Source organism: Lygodium microphyllum, chromosome 6 (genome assembly GCF_053477565.2).
Source record: "Lygodium microphyllum isolate KBCC chromosome 6, Lygodium_microphyllum_v1.1.10, whole genome shotgun sequence".
NCBI lineage: Eukaryota > Viridiplantae > Streptophyta > Polypodiopsida > Schizaeales > Lygodiaceae > Lygodium > Lygodium microphyllum.
In genome coordinates, this window is record NC_141140.1 from 2,908,152 (window position 1) to 2,928,355 (window position 20,204).

General features: G+C 45.6%; 1 protein-coding gene across 2 annotated transcripts in view; it reads left to right on the top strand.

Annotated features, from left to right (window-relative positions):
* LOC148034237 (regulator of telomere elongation helicase 1 homolog) overlaps positions 1-20,204 on the top strand; it is a 169,398-nt gene that overhangs the window by 119,797 nt on the left and 29,397 nt on the right. For both annotated transcript variants that reach the window (XM_087679207.1, XM_087679208.1), the window contains exons 22-24: positions 6,061-6,567; positions 6,669-6,814; positions 16,609-16,694. In XM_087679207.1, the coding sequence (XP_087535333.1) occupies positions 6,061-6,567; positions 6,669-6,814; positions 16,609-16,694 (739 nt within the window). The remainder of the gene's footprint in view (positions 1-6,060; positions 6,568-6,668; positions 6,815-16,608; positions 16,695-20,204) is intronic.

Here is a 20,204-nt window from a genome sequence, read left to right on the forward strand (position 1 = left end):
TAGAAACTTTACCTTGGACCTTTCTTTTCTTATGTGTCAGAATCTGCTCGGGTTCCAAGATCTCATTTAGCTCTTCAACCTCAAGTTGAATTTTAGCAGATACACCCTATGGCATATCATTATAAGAAGGCCTCAACAATTTGACATGAAAGGCATTGCATATCCATCGATGTGGAGGTAATTTCAGCCAATATGCAACATCAATGATCTTCTCTAACACTTGGAAGGGCACATAGTACCTCATACTTAACTTTGGATACAATCTCTTTTTTTCTTTCATCTTTTTTAACCTTGCCTTTTCAGAATGTGGCAATACATAATTGCCCTTTGTAAATTGCAAAGCACGTCTATGGTGATCAACGGCCTTCTTTTGATTTTCTTGCTATCTCTAAAGTTCACACTTTATCTTTGCATATGTTGCATCTAAGCTTTCCACATAGCAATGAGTCTCAAAGATCTTATCCTTCGTATGCAAAATATGTGGTACCTTCTTGCCACTGTCAAGAACCTCAAATGGTCCTTTTGTAGTGGAATTATGCACTATGTTGCTGTATGCAAATTCTACCAATGGCAAATACTACTTTCATTGTGTCTTGTGGTTTGATACATAGCACCTCAAGAGAGTCAATACTATGGAATTTGCCTCTTTAAATTGACCATTTGTTTGTGAATGGAAGGATGATGAGAATTTCAGCATTGTACCCATATGCTCAAACAACCCGTTCCAAAATAAATTATTCATCCAAGGATCTTTATCATTGATGATGAACTTTGGCATATTTTGATACTTAAAGATATGTTGCAAGAATACATGTGCCATATGATTAGTCTTTATTTTCTTTCTCATTAGAATCAAATGGATCTATTTGTTGAATTTACAAATGATAGTCCCTATAGCATCATTTCTTGTAGGTGACCTATGAAGCTTAAAAATGAAATCCATAGCAATGCTCTGCTAAGGCTTGTTTGAAATAGGCAAGGGTTGCAATAAACCCGACATCTTTTGTCTATCATGCTTCACTTTTTGACATATGATTCATGTCTTACCAAACTACTCTCTATCATGTCTCAAAGCTAGCTAATAAAAGAAATGCTCCACTGCCTTGATTGTGGCATCAATACCTCTACGTCTTGCATATAAAGGAGCATGACTTTCAGTGATTACTCTAGGCCTTAGCTGCTTTGTGATATATAGTCATCCATGCACCATCGAAAATCTATCTTGAAGCACAGAGTGCATATGTCTTTGGCCATTGCAAAGCTGATCATAACTATTTGCAAACTTGGAATTAGTAGCATACTATTTTTTCATGGTATCCAATTCAGTGTGATAGACCATGCTGATGGCTGAAATTTGTGGCTTACGTGAGAGTGCATCAATCACAACATTCTTTTTACCACGAATATGTACAATCTTAAAATGAAACATAGAGAGAAAATTTGCCCATCTTGTGTGTGTTAGAAAGTACCTCAATGTTTGATGATCTATTTGTAGTGTAAAATCAGCCCCTAACAAGTAATGTTTCCATATAGACAGTGATTTGAATTACAGCCAAGAGGTTTTTCTCATAGACTTTCAAATTCCTCTTTGTATCGTGTTAGAAGGCCACAACTCGACCATCTTGCATTAAAACAACTCCAATGTTGTTTCCACTTGCATTACATTGAACCACAAATAACTTTCTTATATCAGGCAACACAAGCACATGATCTGAAGTTATCTTTTCCTTTAACTTTTCAAACGTTCAAGGGTTCACCGTTGTCCATCTAAATGACACATTTTTCTTCTGCAAAGCATGCAATGGAGATGCAATTTTAGCAAACCCACATATATACTTCATGTAGTAGGAACATAAATCCAAGAAGCTACGGATATCATGTACATTCTTCAATGGTGGCCCTGAGCATATTGTCTTAACCTTTGTAGGGTTCATAAGAATACTATCAGCTGATACAATGTTCCAAAAAGTGGATTTCATGCAAAAAGAATTCACTTTTCTTGTCAGAAATGACTAGCCTATGCTTATGTGGCTCATTAAATACAATGTCCAAATGCTTTCTATGCTTTGTCTCATTCTTTGAATAGACAATCATGTCATCAAATAAGGTGTCCACAAATCCTCTATGTGGCTTGAAGATACGATTCATCATCCGATTGAAAGTGGTAGGAGCATTTGTAAGTTGAAAAGACATGATGAGAAACTCATACAACTTAAAAGATGTCTTGAAAGCTGTCTTAGACACATCCTTTGGTCTAATGCGTAATCTAATGATATCCACTTTTCAAATCTATACGGTTGAATATGCCTGCCTTTGCAATCTATCCATAACATCATCGATACGAGGGATCGGAAATTGATCTTTATCGTGATTTTATTCAAAGAACGATAGTCAATACACATAGGCCATGAACCATTCTTTTTTTGCACCAAAAGCTCTGGAGAGCAAAACAATGAAGAGGTGGACTGAATTAGACATTTTTCTAACAACTTATTTACTCGGCTCATAATCTTTGGCTTTGTAGGGTGGTTATTAGGCGGGCCACTTTTGGAAGTAAGATCTATGCCATGATCCTTATGTGATCCTTCTTAACTTTAACATGTTCTCAACATTTTCATTTTCAACCTTGTTCTTAGTAAAAACTAAGTACGCTGAAAGGTGATTTTTCATTACTTTAGAAATGGCAATAGTCGATATATAATAGGGACAGATTCCCATTTGAACTTTATATCAAGTGTATAGGACCTTCCCTTATGTTGAATAGCGATCACTTTTGCATGTGAATCAATCACTGTATGCATATGATGGCACCATGGCATAGCAAGCAAGATATCATAACCCTCAAGTGGAGTTGTAAAGAACTCTTCACTATCCACATATCCTTGAATATGCAATTGAAGCTTTTCAAAGAGTGGTGTGATAGGCCTTGTATGGCCCTTTGATGCCTTTTTTAACTTTCCCCATGGGTCCCATCTCATCCTTTTTGATGTCTAGATGGGTTGCCATGTTTGTAGAGATGAAGTTGGCTCATGCACTATCAGCAAAGAATATCAAAGGATGTTGATCCTTGATTTTGCCCCATGCTCTGCATAACTCAGTAGCATCACCATTGGGATAATCATCACTAGTAACATATGGCACCAAACCAACTGATGTTTTGGGATTTTTATCCTTAGGATCTCAGTGAATTTTTGATTTTCGAGCTTGTTGCCTACTGAAACAGTCCTTTGCAATGTGGCCTTGCTATTCACAAATAGAACATTTATTTGCAGCCATTAATTCCCTAAGTTGTGCCAATGATTTCCAACTCTCTCTTTGTTGTTTTGACTTGTTTTTAGGTTGTTTTTTAGATCTAGCCCTTTTCTCGTCCTTGGATAACTTTTTATTCGACTTCTCCCAACTCTCTTGGAAGTGCCAATCTTTCCCACACAGCAAGGCATCGGTTGTAGCAGTAGTCTCTATGAGGTGAGATATGCTAGAGACAGTGGATTTAATGCAGAAATCCTTGAATCCTTTAGATAGCCAACATACATACTTTTCCACTTGCTCATGAAGGGGTACCGGACAATAAGAAGTGATGGGTAGCGATTCATCCCGAAACTTACTATTGTATTGCTTGAAATTCTTGCATTCCTGTGCATCAAGCTTATTCCAAGTTGTTATGATGTCCGTCTTAAAAGTACTTGCCAACCAGTTCGATGCAAACATTTGCTTGAATTGTACCGATGTTGACGGTGCTTTTCCTTGCATTAAGAGTGTGGACCACCATTGCAATGTATTTCCCTTCAAGAAGGTTGCTAGCTTTTGAATCTTAGAGGATTCGTTGAAGTTTCTTTGTGAATAGGCTGCATCAAATTGCTAAATGAAAGTCAAAGCTTTTAGTCTATCTTGTGCACCACTAAAGGACTTAAACTTCTCATTTTCCACCCTCATCATAGTGTTTTGCTACCCCTTTGAGAGTCAAGTCGTCATACACTGCTGCTGTAGAAAGGGTTTATTTTTAGTATTTATATGATGACCAGGTTCAAAAGAAGCACTTGCATGATCAGCACTCATTTGTTGAGCCCCATAAGCATTCGAGGGTGCTGATGCCTTACCAAACATGTCACTTTGTGCCTTGGACATTAGGCCAATGTTGCCATACGTAGGATTATGCACATTAATAGCCATAGTATAAGGTTTGGGCCTTGTTATATGGGCCAAAGTACAAATCCAATCCTTGGACCCTTGGTAAATGTAGAGAGGTGGGAGGGGTGCTCACAGCCACACCCACACTTATGTACACATAAATATGTGTTCACTTGTAGGAGGCATTAGTAACAAACTCCCCTTAAAGTCAAAATGGTATTTCACAAGGCCAACATGTGAAAGGCATAGGGAAACATGATGTAGAGGTTAAGCTCACATGGGTTTCGGACTTTTCACACATCAAAGTCAAAATGGCATCGGGTGTTTCACATCTTATTAGAGTGTCGGAGATTTCTTAACTTAAAAAAGCAACTATGCTAAAGCAAAGAGCTACTGGGGCCATGATGAGTTGAATTGATGGGTTTAGAGCATTTAAAAAAAAAAACAACGACGATTGCTAGCTTGGAGGCTCTTTGGCACATACACTTGTCCCTTGTGAGAATGTGAAATGAATGGAAGTGGGAAAAAATAAAGCATAAACATTGACATTATGGACAATGAAAGAAGAACACAAAAACTCAAAGAGTGATGATGAAGGGACAATGGGATCCAAAGCTCAAAGCATTAGAATGATCAGTACAAACTAGTCTGGTACCAATACATGTGGTGGCCGGTAGTGCCTCAAGTTTCCCTCTCTCTAGGTGATGTGATTTGATACTACAGAGAGTGGAGGAGTGCAAATGTATAGAGCATGGAGAGCCACTCAAGACAAACATGTTGGCTAACATGTAGGTGCCCTATAGTGGGCAGGTGGGCCAACGAATGAAGCCACTCAAAACTTTCCATCCTAGCTGCCTTGAGTGGTGCCCAATCTAATCCCCAATAAGGTCCCCAACACCCGTGAAATGTATACTGCTAACCCGCTCTCCTAGATCATGGGTGATCAGTGCAATAAAATATATAATGTTTGTATTATACAAGTTCTTGGGGACCACCATGTTCCATATTGTAGTGTGTTCGCTAGAAACATCATAGTACATACAACAATGACAAAGAATGCACTAGCATGATGATTGTGATTTGGTAGTACAGGGAGTGGGACTAGAGGAGGGTGAATGTATAGAGCACGGAGAGCCAGGTGAGACTCGAAACAAACAGGCCCGCTAGCATATAGGTGCCCTATAGGGTGCAGGTTTGCCAACAAATGAAGCCAGCCACTCAAGAACAAAAAGTGCCATCCTAGTTGCCCTGAGTGGTGCACAATCTAATCTGTAATAAAAGTGCCTAACACCCATGAAATGTACACCGCTAACACCCTCTCTGAGATCATGGGTGATCAATACAATAATATATACAATGATGGTAACATACAAGCCTACTTAGTTAGAATCCGAAGTATTTTGACATTGGGTGCACCATAATTGGTCATATTCAAGTTTTTAGCAGGGCTAGAAAAGGAACCTTTTTTCTGTTAGATGCAGATTGTATTGTGAGACCAGAAGAATATCTGATATCTGTTACTATGTCAAAGTGGTACACATGTTTTGGCACTATTTGCATGAGAGGGCTCTTTAATCTCCATGTGCAATCTTTGATTAACAAGTCTTAAACTGCTAATCCAGAAAGAATTTGATATGATCTACTGTTTGCATTCCATTTGGCAAACTCTTAAATCTTAATTATGAAAGGAATGCCGTGTCATGGAGTTAGATGCAGATTGTATTTCAAGACCCAGAAGAATCTCTGATATGTGTAACTATTTCAACATGGTCTACATTTTATGTCAATGTTTCAGCCCTATTAACATGAGAGGGGTCTTTAATCTCTGCAACCTTCAATTAACAAGTCTTTAATGGTGCACTATTTTGGGTCAACGTTTTAACCCTATCCAATGCTGGACTAATCCTGTGTTGTGTTTTCTGTATTTTCCAGAGTATATGCACTGGATCATGCCCAAATGGATTCTCTAGGGATCCTCAGAAAAGTTTATCTGCACTTCTTGCAAACAGTCGTGGAAGTTCAGCAACAAAGAGACAGCTTAGTACTGTTACTGTCACTCCTGCAAATCATGTAGTTGGGAGTAATGAAGGAACTATTCACATGGTATCTGCATCCCGTCTTTCCAATGCAACTAAACATGAAGGAGGTCATATAAATGGTGAAATATCTGAAAATGATGTTATAGACCTAGCAAGTCCATCTTCTACCAAGCAGGGGTGTGCCTCCAGACAGTCCACCTTTGAGTCCACTCAATCTACCAAAAAGGATCGTGTTGATCAGCTACCAATGATGAGTGCTGTTGGAAGTCATGCAGAAAAAACTGAATCATACAATACTCAAAACAGTCAGGCTAACAAGTCTGAGGGTAGTTCCAGGAAAAGAAATCCTAGTACCAAAGATGACAAAAAGGACAAAAATGCAGCAGATTTTTTAAAAGAGGTAATTGGACTTTTTCTGTAGCTTGCAATGTGATTTTTACTGAATTGTGAATCAGCTGCTCACACAGTTCTCCTCGTTTACAATGTCTTGTCTATTTTAAGGTAAAGGCACGTTTAAGTGTTCCGGAGTACAGATCATTTGTTGAGTGCATGAAAGGGCTAAGACAGCAAGCTTTGAGCATGACCACTGTATTGGAGACTGTAGCAAGTTTGTTCTCAGCACCTGAACGCATCTATCTTTTACACAGGTAATTCTGATGATAACTTTGGTGAATATGCTGGTACACTCCAAAGCAAGAGAAATAAAGCTTATTCCTTTTTTTTTTTTGCAAGTAAAATTTGGCTGATTATATTACTAAAAAAAACTGATTACAACGGAGTGCTCATGCTCAACAGACTAGTTGGAGCTGATGAAAGTCACAAGTACGTCATGTATATAAGCCTCTCAAGGCGGTCTGGGGGGGATGGGGCCAAGAAGCCATGGAGGGGGGGGAGAGGGGGTAATCGCCATTTGGGGCTGCTTGCTTGCATCACGAAAAACAGGTCCTGGTTGCCCCAAGTGCGCATGAAATGACATCGGAGCTCGTGATGAGCCTTGGACTTGGCCTATACTTGATCCCATCGGCCGCGGAGGGAGTGGATGATGGAGGTTCAAAGCTCTGCTAAGGTCGCCTGTACTGAAAGTCTCTCTCCGTCGAAAGCCTCCTGACACCACGCCTTCCAGATATGCCAACTAGTAAGACTCCCTACGATCTTCCATACCTCAGAGTGGTCTGCTGTGGGCTCCAGAACTTGGCGGATGGATAGAGCCTCTAAACTAATCATTGCGCATGACCTTGTCTCAATAACGAATATCGTGTCTTGCATCCCGGCCTCATACAGAAGGTGACGGCCCTGGCTGACCGCTTGCTTGCAGAAAGCTCCCCATGAGATACATCTAAGGCTGGGTGCTATACGGTGAAGGATGTGGCATGCTTCTCTCCACATGAGCTGTGCCGCCTCACATGCCTAAAACCATTGCTTTGGGGTTTCCGGAGGCTGCTATGTGCAGCGCTTACAACCTCCCTCCTTTTGCATCTGGGCAACCTAGCTTCCCACCGCGAAGCCTCCATGTGCCACCAGTCATAGAAAATACGATACCCTTGGCATTTGGGCAACCCAGCTTCCCATCACCAAGCCTCCATGTGCCACCAATCATAGAAAATACGATACCCTTCTTGGCCTCCAACTGTCCTATAGGTGGCGCCAAAAGGTCCATCAGAAAGGCTCTGTGATGCTGTGCTCCGCCCAATGCTTGCTATGTGACGACGCCCAATCCATATCCTGCTGCATTAGTACGTGTTTGCCAATCTTGGCGGTGTACTCCAGGAACCTCGGTGGCTTTTTGGTGGCTATAGTGGCTGGCCATAGCCACTCTTCCCAATCCCACTCCAGCTCATCAAGTGGCTTGCCCTCCCAGATCTAGAGGCGCCACTCCTTGAGCTCTTGCCAAAAGACATAAGGGTCTAGCTGCCATGTTTTCCTCTGAAGGCCAATCACCTTGTATTAACGATCAGAGCTAGAGCCACGCAGTCCAGTCGGATTGTAGCCAGGTTGTACAATCGGACTGTACAGTCCGACTGCCACGTGGCAGTCCAACCTGGTACAGTACAGTCGGCTGCATTTAATGCAGCCGACTTGCAGTTATTATGCGCCCAATTTTTGGCTATTTATAGCCGGGATTTCCAGCAGTCTCCCACATTCTTCTGCTCGCAGATTACAGGCTGGTGGCTCGCGCAGATTCCGTCTCTGTTCGCAGATTTCAGACGGGAGATCGTGCAGACTGCAGCGGACTTCGAGATGAACAGCAGGTTGTATCGTCGAGGTGGAGACACGCAGTCCAGCGCAGTGCACCCGTGTATATATCTGCATATCTTTGTATACAGCACACTTTATACAACAGATCTTCATCTTTCACTGTCTCTTTCTCTCTCTTCTCTCTGCGTTCTCTCTCTCTCTCAGTCCTACGCTTCCGCACCGCTGCACTCTGACATGGTATCAGAGCAGTGTAGAAGGGCTGGCTGAGTGAAGAACCAACCTGAAGAGAAGTTTCTATCGCAACACAAGGCTGCGTTTTCAGCGTTTGAGGGCAAGCAGGAGGGTTGCGTCTCAGAACAAAGCTGAAGCGAGCGTGGGCGCGTGGGAAAGGAGTCCAGGTGGTGGATTTGCTGCTGTTTACTACTGTTTGACAAGGAGAAAGTTTGAGTTTTCAGCCTTGAAGTGTAGGTTTTACTTTTTCATTGCCTCCGGCGGGTGAAGAAGTTTCAGGAGGCGGAAGAGCCCTAGCAGGCTGCGTTTTCACAGTCAGAGGGGGCTGCTTTTTGGAGGCATTACAGGTGAAGATGTCTACAGAGATTGACTTGGAGTTCCAGACGATTATGGACCGGAAGGTGCCTATCTTACCGGCTCTTTCCGTAGATCAGAAGCTCGATGGCGACAATTACCGCATCTGGCGCGTGATGATGTTGGCCATCCTTGAGTCATACGATTTGGCGGAGCTTGTACAGGAGGAGATTGATCGGCCCTCGGTGAGAGATGAGTCCAAACTCTCTTCTGATGCTCATGCGGAGTTGGCCAAGGCACAGTCTCACTGGGACAAACTGAATGCCAGGATTCATTCCTTTCTTTTCTGTCTTGTACTACAGCCGTGATAGCTCACATCGAGCACTTGACGGTGGCTCGGGAGATATGGCTAGAGCTTGATCAGATGTATAATGGGATGACCCTTATGAAGCGGATTTCTTTGGAGGTACAGATGCGGACCTTGTCCGTGAACAAGTCTTCTTCGTTGCGGGAACACATCAACAAGCTTAGATAGCTTCAGACGCAGGTTCAGAATGTGGGGAAGCCGCTTTTCTCCGAAGACATAGCGATCACACTCTTGTCCCAGTTGCCGCTATGATTAGGTGCTTTCTACTCCGCCCTCATTGCTTCGGGGCGAGAGTCCACTCTTCGGTGGGAAGAGTTGGTTCCTATGGTCTTGGACCAAGAGAAACAATTGAAGGGACAGAATGCTTCCAAGACGGAGGCACTGACAGATCAAGCCTCTCAGAAGAAGGGGAAGGACCAAAAGAAGAAGGGGGATAACAAGTCAAAGAAGGACAAGGACAAGGACAAAGAATCCACATGTCATATTTGTGGAAAGACCGGCCATTGGAAGAAGGATTGCCTTGACTAAGACAAGAAGGACACCAACAAGAAGGACACGAAGGATTCTGGAGCGGTGGCTGTACTCTCATCAGCTGCGTTTCTTCATCTAGCTGTCATTGAGGACTCTACACCGAATGCTTCTGATGCTGTGATGGCAACTCCCCAGGCTCGAGAGTGGATCGTTGACAGTGGTGCCTCCCGGCACATGACTCCTTCATCAGATGGTGTTGCGCAGTGGCGCCCTTTGCGTGGGCAGATTCTCATTGGAGATAGCTCTTCAGTGTCTATTGCAGGACGGGGTGAGATACAGCTTATTCCACATAGACGTGGTGGTACCCATACCTTAGAGGTCTTGCATGTACCAGGTTTAGGGTATCATCTACTGCCAGTTCATAAGATTTGTTCCCTTGGCCTTATGGTGGAGTTTGACAATGATTCGGTGCAAGTCCTTGATCGTGGGTCAAGGAAGGTTCTCTCATCAGGATATGAGGAGAACGACATCTACTAACTGAAGTCTTCTACCGCCCTCTCTACTCTTCTTCTTGCCTCTCAGACACAGTCAGAGCTAGAACATGCTCGGTTTGGTCACCTTAACTATGATTATCTTCGGAGGGCGTCACGTGGATAGCTTGTTCGAGGGTTGCCGGACATAGTGGTGAGCCAGCAGCCATGCATCTCCTGCATTCGTGGGAAGCAGCATAGGGATGCCATTTCCCACAAAGCTTCGTGGCGGTCTACTTCACCGATAGTGCTTGTATCTACTGATCTTTGTGGCCCTATGAGGAACGAGTCCCTAAGAGGGAGCTTGTACTTCATGTTGATCGTAGATGACTACAGCAGGATGATATGGGTCTATTTCTTGGCGTTGAAGTCAGGAGCTTTCTCCCAGTTCAAGGATTGGCTTCTCTTTGAGGAGAACCGATCAGGCTGGAGATTGAAGACCTTGCGATCCGACAAGGGTGGTGAATTTGTTTCTAATGAGTTTGCTCGTTTTTGTGCAGATAAAGGTATTCACCAGGAGTTTGCTAACACCAACACTCCTCAAGAAAATGGTATTCTTGAACGGAAGAACCGAAGTGTGATCGAGATGGCGCACACCATGATAGAGCACCAACAGACACCTCAGTTTCTGTGGGCCGAGGCTGTGGCTACTGCAGTCCACATCCTTAACCGATTCCCCACTTCCGCCGTTGATGGGATGACACCTTTTGAGGCTTACTTTGGGACTAAGCCCGATGTTTCTTATTTTAGGGTTTTTGGGTGTGATGCCTATGTTCACATTCCCAAGACTCATCATGATAAATTTGAAGTAGCTTCCTGAAGACAGGTGTTTGTTGGCTACGGCTCTCAATTCCAAGGCCATCGTTTGTATGATCCTGTCAAGCGAGATGTGTACACCAGTCGAGATGTGCGGTTTGTGGAGGTTCCGACCATAGCAGCGGGTGAGGAGCATCCTGTTCTTGGAGATCCATGGGAGAGTTGGGCTCCCGCGACAGTTTCTTTGGAGCCCTTGCCTTTTGATTCTGAATCTGTTTCTGATACAAAGTCTACTGTTCCACCGGTCATCCTCGAGGAGTTACCACCGGTGGACATCCCAGAGTCTTTAGCTGATGAAGAGAGACGAGGAGAGGTCCGGGCTCCTCCTCGTTGGGCCCATGATACACTCCGTGATTCAGGGATCGAGGGGGTCCCTGAGGAGTGGGGACCGCATGATGGTCAGCGGCGGTCAGGGAGGCACTTGGCACATTCTACGGAGCTTGTTTGCTCTAACTATTGTTTGATGACCCGTGTTATGTAGGATCGAGAGCCCACCTCCGTGAAGGAGGCTTTACAGTCCGCACCATGGAAGAAAGCTATGGAAGCCGAGTTGGAGGCTATTGAGAGGAATGGCACTTGGTCACTCATGTCTCGCCCCCCGAATAAGAAGGTGATTGGCGTCAAATGGGTCTTTAAGACCAAGTACCTTAGCGATGGTTCTTTGGACAAGCACAAGGCTCACCTTGTTGCTAAAGGTTTTGCACAGCGCCCAGGGATTGATTGTCATGATACTTTTGCCCCCACTGCTCGTATGGCGACTATTCGTGCTGTTCTTGCCTTGGCTAGCCATAGGAGATGGCCTGTCTACCGGTTGGATGTGAAGTCGGTCTTCCACAATGGTGATTTGAAGGAGGAGATCTATGTCGAGCAGCCTCTTGGCTTTGGATCTTCAGATGGGCAAGTCTACAGGTTGAAGAAGGCCTTGTATGGCCTCAAGCAGGCTCCACGTGCATGGAACGAGAAGATTGATTCGTTCCTTCAGTCAGAGTTGGGATATCTGCGTTCGAAGGCCGATCCGCAGCTTTATGTACACACTTCTGAGGCTGGTTGTGTGCTTTTTGTGTTGTATGTTGATGATTTGATTGTCATAGATGATCATGCACAGAAGGTCAAAGAGACGAAGGCAGCTTTACATCAGACGTTCGAGATGACGGACTTAGATCTACTCCATTTCTTTTTGGGCCATGAGATTTATCAGTCTTAGAGGGGGATTTTAATCTCTCAACAGAGATATGTAAAGGAGCTCTTGGCTTCTTTTGCGATGGAGGATTGTCGGACCATTTCTACTTCTATGGATCCGAACTGGAAGGCCACTTTCCATTCAGCTTCTCCCATGGCGGATGCTTCCCGCTATCGTCAGTTGATTGGATCATTGATTTGGCTCCTCAACACTCGTGTTGATCTTTGTTTTGCTGTTGGGCTTTTGGCAGGGTTCATGAGTGAACCTTAGACGGTGCATTGGTAGGCTACCCAGAGGATACTTCGGTATTTGAGGGGGACGTTTGATTTAGGGATTCATTGTCCAGCAGGCACAGGTGGTTCAGATCTTGTTCTTGCAGGATGGAGCGACTCGGACTGGGCCGATGATGTGGACCACAGGCGGTCTACTACAGGTTACTGTTTTACCTTGGGTGCAGGTGTTATCTCATGGAGTAGAAAGAAGCAGCCCACGGTAGCCCTTTCGTCTACTGAGGCGGAGTATCGGGCCGCGACTTCCACCACATGTGAGGCTGTGTGGCTTCGGAGATTGTTGGCGGAGCTTGGCTGCCCCCTGACTCATCCTACTTTGCTGCAATGTGACGATGAGAGTTGCATTGCCTTGGCACGGAATCCTGGTTTTTATGCCCGGACGAAGCACATAGAGATCCAGTACCACTTTATCAGAGAGAAGCTTCTGGATGAGACCATCACTGTGGAGTACTGCAAGACGGAGGACAATCTTGCAGATTTGTTTACAAAGGCGCTTCCCCAGGCCCTACTTCAGAGACATGCCAGATCCCTCATGCTTCTGCCTCGCCCAGGCTCTGAGAGGGGGTGTTAGCGATCAGAGCCAGAGCCAGGCAGTCCAGTCGGACTGCAGCCAGGCTGTACAGTCAGATTGCCACGTGGCAGTCCGACCTGGTACAGTACAGTCGGCTGCATTAAACTTCTGCCTTGCCCAGGCTCTGAGAGAGGGTGTTAGCGATCAGAGCCAGAGCCAGGCAGTCCAGTCGGACTGTAGCCAGGCTGTACAGTCGGACTGCCACGTGGCAGTCCGACCTGGTACAGTACAGTATGCAGCCGACCTGCAGTTATTATGCGCCCAGTTTTTGGCTATTTATAGCCGGGATTTCCAGCAGTCTCCCACATTCTTCTGCTCGCAGATTACAGGCTGGTGTGTTCGCAGATTTCAGACAAGAGATCGTGCAGACTGCAACGGACTTTGAGGTGAGCAGCAGGTTGCATCGTTGAGGTGGAGACACGCAGTCCAGCGCACTGCGCCCGTGTATATATCTGCATATCTTTGTATACAGCACACTTTATACAGCAGATCATCTTCCACTGTCTCTTTCTCTCTCTTCTCTCTGCGTTCTCTCTCTCTCTCTCTCAGTCCTACGCTTCCGCACCGCTACACTCTGTCACCTTGATCCTCTTTCATGAAAGAATAGCTATCCTCTCATCCTGCTACCCTCTGTCTAGGGCCAGACTCTCCTCCTGTACGGTGAAGGTCTTAGGTGGAGCGCCGCCCACTCTATCCATCACCTGTATAGGGGGATGCCTATTGGTGAGAATCTAGCGGCCTATACATCCTCGGGCTCTATCGGCTCTCGTATCGGGGGAGCAAGCTACTCTTGAGGTATTCTTATCTGGCTGCCTGATACTCGTTGCAGCATCTACTCATCCACCATCCTGTACACCTCCCGCTATATCCTGATGGTATGAGCCGGGCCAGCCTCCCAACCAGTCCACTGACTATGGGGGCGCTCGCCAATCTGCGCCCCTTCTCAATCCATGACCTGGGGGTTCTAGATCACCGACTGACGGTCTATCTTCTCATGGCAGTCTGGGGGGCTTTGGATTAGGGCCTTATGGAGGCCTTGCCACACGCATAGCAAGCTACGTAGGAAGGTGATCTGGGGGGGTGATTTGAGCTGACGTAAAGATCCATCTCAGGGATGGCCTCCACTTACCGCCAAGCCTCTATTTACAATCCTAAAGATCCTCTTGCAATAGGACCTTCCTTGTTTGCCCTCCCGGTGTGAGGCCATAGACAACTAGGTTGCCTAGAAGGGCCATACTCTGATACTACGCATGAGGAGGAGAAGCACCACGAGGCGATGTACCAGGCCGTCGCTAGGAGGTCCTGGTGAACCACCAGGCCTCAGCCGGCTAGTGAGAGGTGAGCCGTGCTCCAGTAGGTCAGCTTCCTTTGAATAGAATCGAGAACTAGAAGAAATTGCTAGGCGGGAGTGATGTTGAGGTGTGCTCTTTGCTCACCCATCTAAATCCTAGGTGGACGCCCCACTCCGTGCTAGAGTTCGGGTCTGTGAGGAAACCAACCGACTTTCACCAGTTGATTTTTGCTCGTGTTGCAGAATATAACATCTTAAGAGCCAATCTCACTCTCTCCAGCATCAACTCATCGTCCTCTATGTAGAGTGCTATGCATACTCTGAGTCTAACAACTCAGTCTCCTCTCTCACTGGAAGTCAGAGACCGCGTAATCCGCTCACACGTGACCTGAGGGAGTGATACATCGCCTCAGCAAAGAGTAGGAACAGGTACAGGGCTAAGGGCGGGATCCCTTGGTGCCTCCTGTAATAATCTTTGCGTGGTTGCAATGTCCTGCGGGAGTTGTCTCTCCTCCTCCTAGCTCTGTTGTCTGGCCTGTATGGTTGCCTCTTTGTAGATTCTGCTCGATTCGGCTAGGACCTCTGCAACCTCCTCCGCGATCTGGTTTCTCTTTTCCCACTCCTTGGTCCAAATCTGGTCTATTTGTCTCGTCACCTCCTCACTCCTATAGATCGAGTCAGGGATCCTACACGATCATGTGTCTAGTGCAGATGCTGGGGGATCTAGTGTCAGGAGAACCGGGCAATGATCAGACAATGTGGTGCAATCTGGCCTCCTCAAGAGCCTCCCCACTCTCCCACATAAAACCTGTCCAACCACTCCAACAGGACTCCACCTAGTTGCCTGTATCCCCAAGAGAAGTCCAGCAAACTTTGCCTCTTGTGGAAGGCAGAGTCTCTTCAAGCATCGCATGCTCCTACTGCCAGTAGAAAGATCTCCCATGTCTCCTTCTCCCTAGCTATGCCCTGGTAGTTGATGCCTCTGCCTTGGTAGTTTATGCCTATGCCTTGGTAGTTTATGCCTCTGCCCTGCTGGTCCTCCAAAGCCTCCAGGTTGTTGAAGTTTCCTCCAATGATCCACGAGTCCAGCTCTGGGAGTCCCTTCGCAATCTCCACCTAGAACCTGTTGCGTGCCCTAAGCTCGCAGGGGCATAGACATTGAGGACTCCAAGGCAGGAGTCCCCAATATTCAATCTGATCCATAGAACCCTCCCTGCCACTATCGTCCTGTGGTCTCGTACACAGGCGGTGAGGAGACTCGGGCCAATAGAGGTGCATACGCCTCCACTCCTACTGTGGGCATCTATGGCGTACTCCCAGTAAGTATGCAAGCTGCGCGGGAGTACCTTGCCTACCCGTTTGGCTTGGGTGGGAGTGAGCTTGTGTTGTTGTAGAAGTAAGATGTCAATCCGTCCGGCAAGGGTAGGTTGTAGCTCTTGCCCAAACAATCAACTTCCTGAAACCACGTGTCCCATTGTAGTGGAGACTATTCACATTCCAGGATGCAAGGTGTAAGTTCATGGGGAAACCTACGACTAACCGAACACGCATCTGTTTGGTATGGAGGTTGCTGATGAAGAGGAAAACTATGGGGCATGCAAGTACGCTTTGTTGTAGGTCTGGACGACGAACTCCAGTCCCCCATGGTGGTCCTTGGCTGGACCATAGGGGTGATAGATGCTCCAGGTGGTACTATCAATGCATCTATTAGCCATGTTGAGAGTCATAGGGGTGATAGATGTTGGGAGGGAGGAGGACTGGGCCAGGGCGGGGGGAATTGGCGCAGGCAGGGGGAGGGAAGGTCCGGCGTGGCAGCAGTTCAAATGGAGATGGGGGGCAGCAACGTGACACGATAATAAAGCTTATTCCTGTGTCTGAAAATAGTGGAAATTTTCTCCTCTTATCATATTCTGATTTGCACTTTGATTCTTGCAGTCTCCTGAAGCTTATGTGCTGTAACTAAGTGCATGATGGCTCTAGCAGTTCTACCATCACTGTTAGCCAATTTATAAGCTCTACTTGCTTGTGAGCCTGCCAAAAGAGGAAAAACTGTGGCTATTCAACAAATATTTATTAGTTTGTGTTAAGAACTCCTGTTTGCATGCATGTTCTATTTTTGACTACAAAATGTATGAAAGGGGATAAAAAGTGTAGGTTGTCTTCTTCTGTTTATAAGGCTACTTTAACATTCATGTTGCATGCAGGTTTCGTGAGTTTGTTCCCACCCAACATCAAGAGCTTTATGAAAGATGTTTAGTTGCAAAGTGTGCTGTTGTAGATGATCTATCTGGTAAGAAAACAGGTCATATTAATTACCCTGGTCCTTCTCCAATTGCATATACGTACATGGAATGCACCATGTTTAGAATAATATTTATTTTCTTCAAGTTTGTAGGTATTACATGTGCTTTTGATATGATGTGAAGGGGACTGAATCCCTCGTGGAAAAGTCAATGTTTTGGAATATAAAAGTGAAGAGTTGATGCATGGGGAAGACCACCCACTAGCATTCTCCAAATAAATACCTTACATTTGAATGGTGTCTTGTTGGTCCATCCCTCCATAGTTGCCAATTTCTACTAGGATTCAGTTTTGTGCAATCCCCAAAGTGCATTGGCTTTGACAGCCAACCATGAGCGGGGTCTTTGATCATGAAATGATAAATTTGATTAAGTGAAGAAGACACAATACTCAAATGCCCTGCACGGTCCCAACCCTGCCAAGGACAATCTGAATCTAGGACAGGAAATGGTTGTCATTCTCGAAAAAGTATGGAGACCTTGCCCCAAAGATCATGGTAGTCCTGAGGGACCCAAGAGACTCATTTGGTGAAGTGAAAAGACATAAGTGTTTCTCAAGGCAAAAGAGTGGCATTAGCCATTGAGACCAAGCCATGCAATTAAACTTAGGTCTCTCCTCCAATTTCTCCTCCCAAGAAAGTAGAGGAAATTTAGGCAATCCAAGGCGAGCCATGCAATTAAACTTAGGTCTCTCCAATTCGTCCTCCCAAGAAAGGAGATGAGACATTGCTAGAATTTGCATTTGCAAAATGAATTGGCAGCTAGTCTGCTGTCCTTTGCTGGATGCCATTGGACCTTGCAAAGCACCATTTTCCATGAGCACTGTGAGAGGGTGAGAGGATCGAAGCTCAGTTGAGACTGCAATAGAGAGTGTGGAGGGTGAAGCACGGCACCCGATGCAATAGATTGAAAGAATGTAAGCTGAAAGTACAAAGTAAAGCCCTTAAATCTTAGGGTTGTAGGGGATGTTCACACCCGAACACAATAAGTGCTCGTAGGTGTGTGACATAAGCACATATGAAAGAAGACAATAAGTCTGGGGGGAAAAAAACCTCTCGTACCAAGAGTAAAAAGTGTCTCATTGTCCTACTGATCACTGACACTCCTTTGTGAGCGTAGGTATGAGTGAAACCCAATAAACCCCCTGGAGTAAAGAGCGATCAAAAGTACAAGGGTCATCCGCCACCAAAGAAGATCAAATTTAAAGCATTTCGAAATGCTTCAGAAGAGATTTGGTGAAGATGTCTACCACATTATTGGTGGTAGGACAATAGACAAGGCTGATATCACTTGCATGTAGCCTCTCTCTAGCGTGCATGAAACACTGGTTTCGTGCCACTACAATGGCACTCTGACTGTCAGTGAACAAAGGAGTAGGCTTCGTAACCGATACATCCAGATTAGCTAGTAAGCGTCTAATCTATACGCATTCAACTGTAGTAGTGAAAGCTGCCTTGTATTCAGCTTCACATGATGATGTGGCGATAGTGGATTGTTTCTTGCTAAGCCAAGATATGCAAGATGAGCCAAGAAAGAAACAATTGCCACTAGTGGAGTGACGTGAATTATAATCACCAGCCAAATCAGAATCACTGTAAGCATGTAACTGCAGTGGTTTCCCCTTGGCATAAAGCAATCCAAGAGATCTAGTACCTTGCAAGTAACAAAAGACATGCTTAGCAGCTTGCCAAAGTGATGTGTGTGGCTCATGCATATAGCTGCTCAGGGCTGAAACTGCAAACTGTATAAGACATCCAATTGTTGGAGCACGTGTATATATCAAACAAATCATTGTCATCATGTAATGCTAGCTTTAGTCCAGGTTCCATTGGTGTACAGACTGGCTTGCAATCTTGTGAGCCAAACTTCTCAAGAAGTTTACCAATGTATCTTGACTGTGATAAACCAATACCTCTAGCATCTTATATGAACTGAATGCCCAAGTAATAATGCAAATACCTCAAGTTTGGCATCTCAAAGGTTTGCTGCAAATTTTGTTTAAATGCTGAAATTTGATCAGCATGTGCCTGTGTAGGCAAAAGATCATCAACATATAGACAAATGATCAGCATTGATCCCCTCTCTTTACATACTCAGATGAGCTATGTAAAGGGTAGACTCAGATGAGTTGTTTATAAACCCTTGCTTGAGTAAAAAGGCTTCGATCTTTGCATACCAAGCTCTAGGAGCTTGTTTCAAGCCTTATAAAGCCTTTTTCAGCTTGCAAACCAAGTGTTCGAAAAACTACGGGCTGTTGTACATATACTTCCTCATGAGGTTCCCCATGTAAAAACGCTGTTTTGATATCTAATTGATGCATAGTCCATCTATAATGGGCAGTCAAAGTAACCATAGACTTGATGGTAGTCATTCGGGAGGTAGGAGCAAATGCCTCCTCATAGTCAATGCCTTTCTTTTGTGCATAGTCTTTGGCTATAAGTGGCTTGCTTCTTTTTTTTTTGCAAGTAAAATGTGGTTGATTATATTACTCAAAAACATTGATTACAACAGAGTGCTCATGCTCAACAAACTAACTGGAGCTGATGCAGAGTCACCAATACATCATGTATACAAGCCTCTCAAGGCGGTCTAGGGGGGATGGGGGCAAGAAGCCATTGGGGGGGGGGGGTTTATATATCACCAAATGGGGCTGCTTGCTTGCATCACAAAGAACAGGCCCTGGCCGCCCCAGGTACGCGTGAAGTGACCACCGAGCTCCTGACGAGCGCTGGACTCGCCCTGCACCAAAAAGCCACCCAGGTTCCTAGAGTATATGCAATCCTGACCACGGAGGGAATTTTGGCATATACTCTAGGAACCTTGGTGGCTTTTTGGAAACCGCAGAGGCCGGCCATAGCCACTCTCTTGGATCCCACTCCAACTCATCAAGTGGCTATTTGGCAACCGCAAAGGCCGGCCATAGCCACTCTTCTGGATCCCACTCCAGCTCATCAAGTGGCTATTTGGCAACCGCAGAGGCCAGCCATAGCCACTCTCTTGGATCCCACTCCAGCTCATCAAGTGGTCTATCCTCCTAGACCCAAAGGCGCCACTCCTTGAGCTCCTTCCAGAAAACATAGGGGTCCAGTCACCAAGTCTTCCCCTGAAGACCCACCACCTGAATTCTCCTCCATGAAAGGGTGGCAATCCCCTCATCCTGTTGCCTTTTGTCAAGGGCCAGACGTCCCCCCTCCTGAACGGCGAAGGTCCCCTGGGGGGCGCCACCCACTCTACCTGCCACATGAAGAGGGATGCCTACTGGAGAGAACTTGGCTTGCCATACCTCCCCGGCCTCTATCGGCTCTCGTATCGGAGGGGCAAGCCACTCTGGAGATATTGCTGCACCTATCTCACTTCTCCTCAACGCCACTCCTCTCGTGCACCCTGATACTCGTTGCAACACCTCCTCGTCCGCCAGCCTGTACACCTCTCGCCATGTCTTGATGGAACGAGCCAGGCCGGCCTCCCACCCAGCCCACTGGATGTGGGGGCGCTCACCT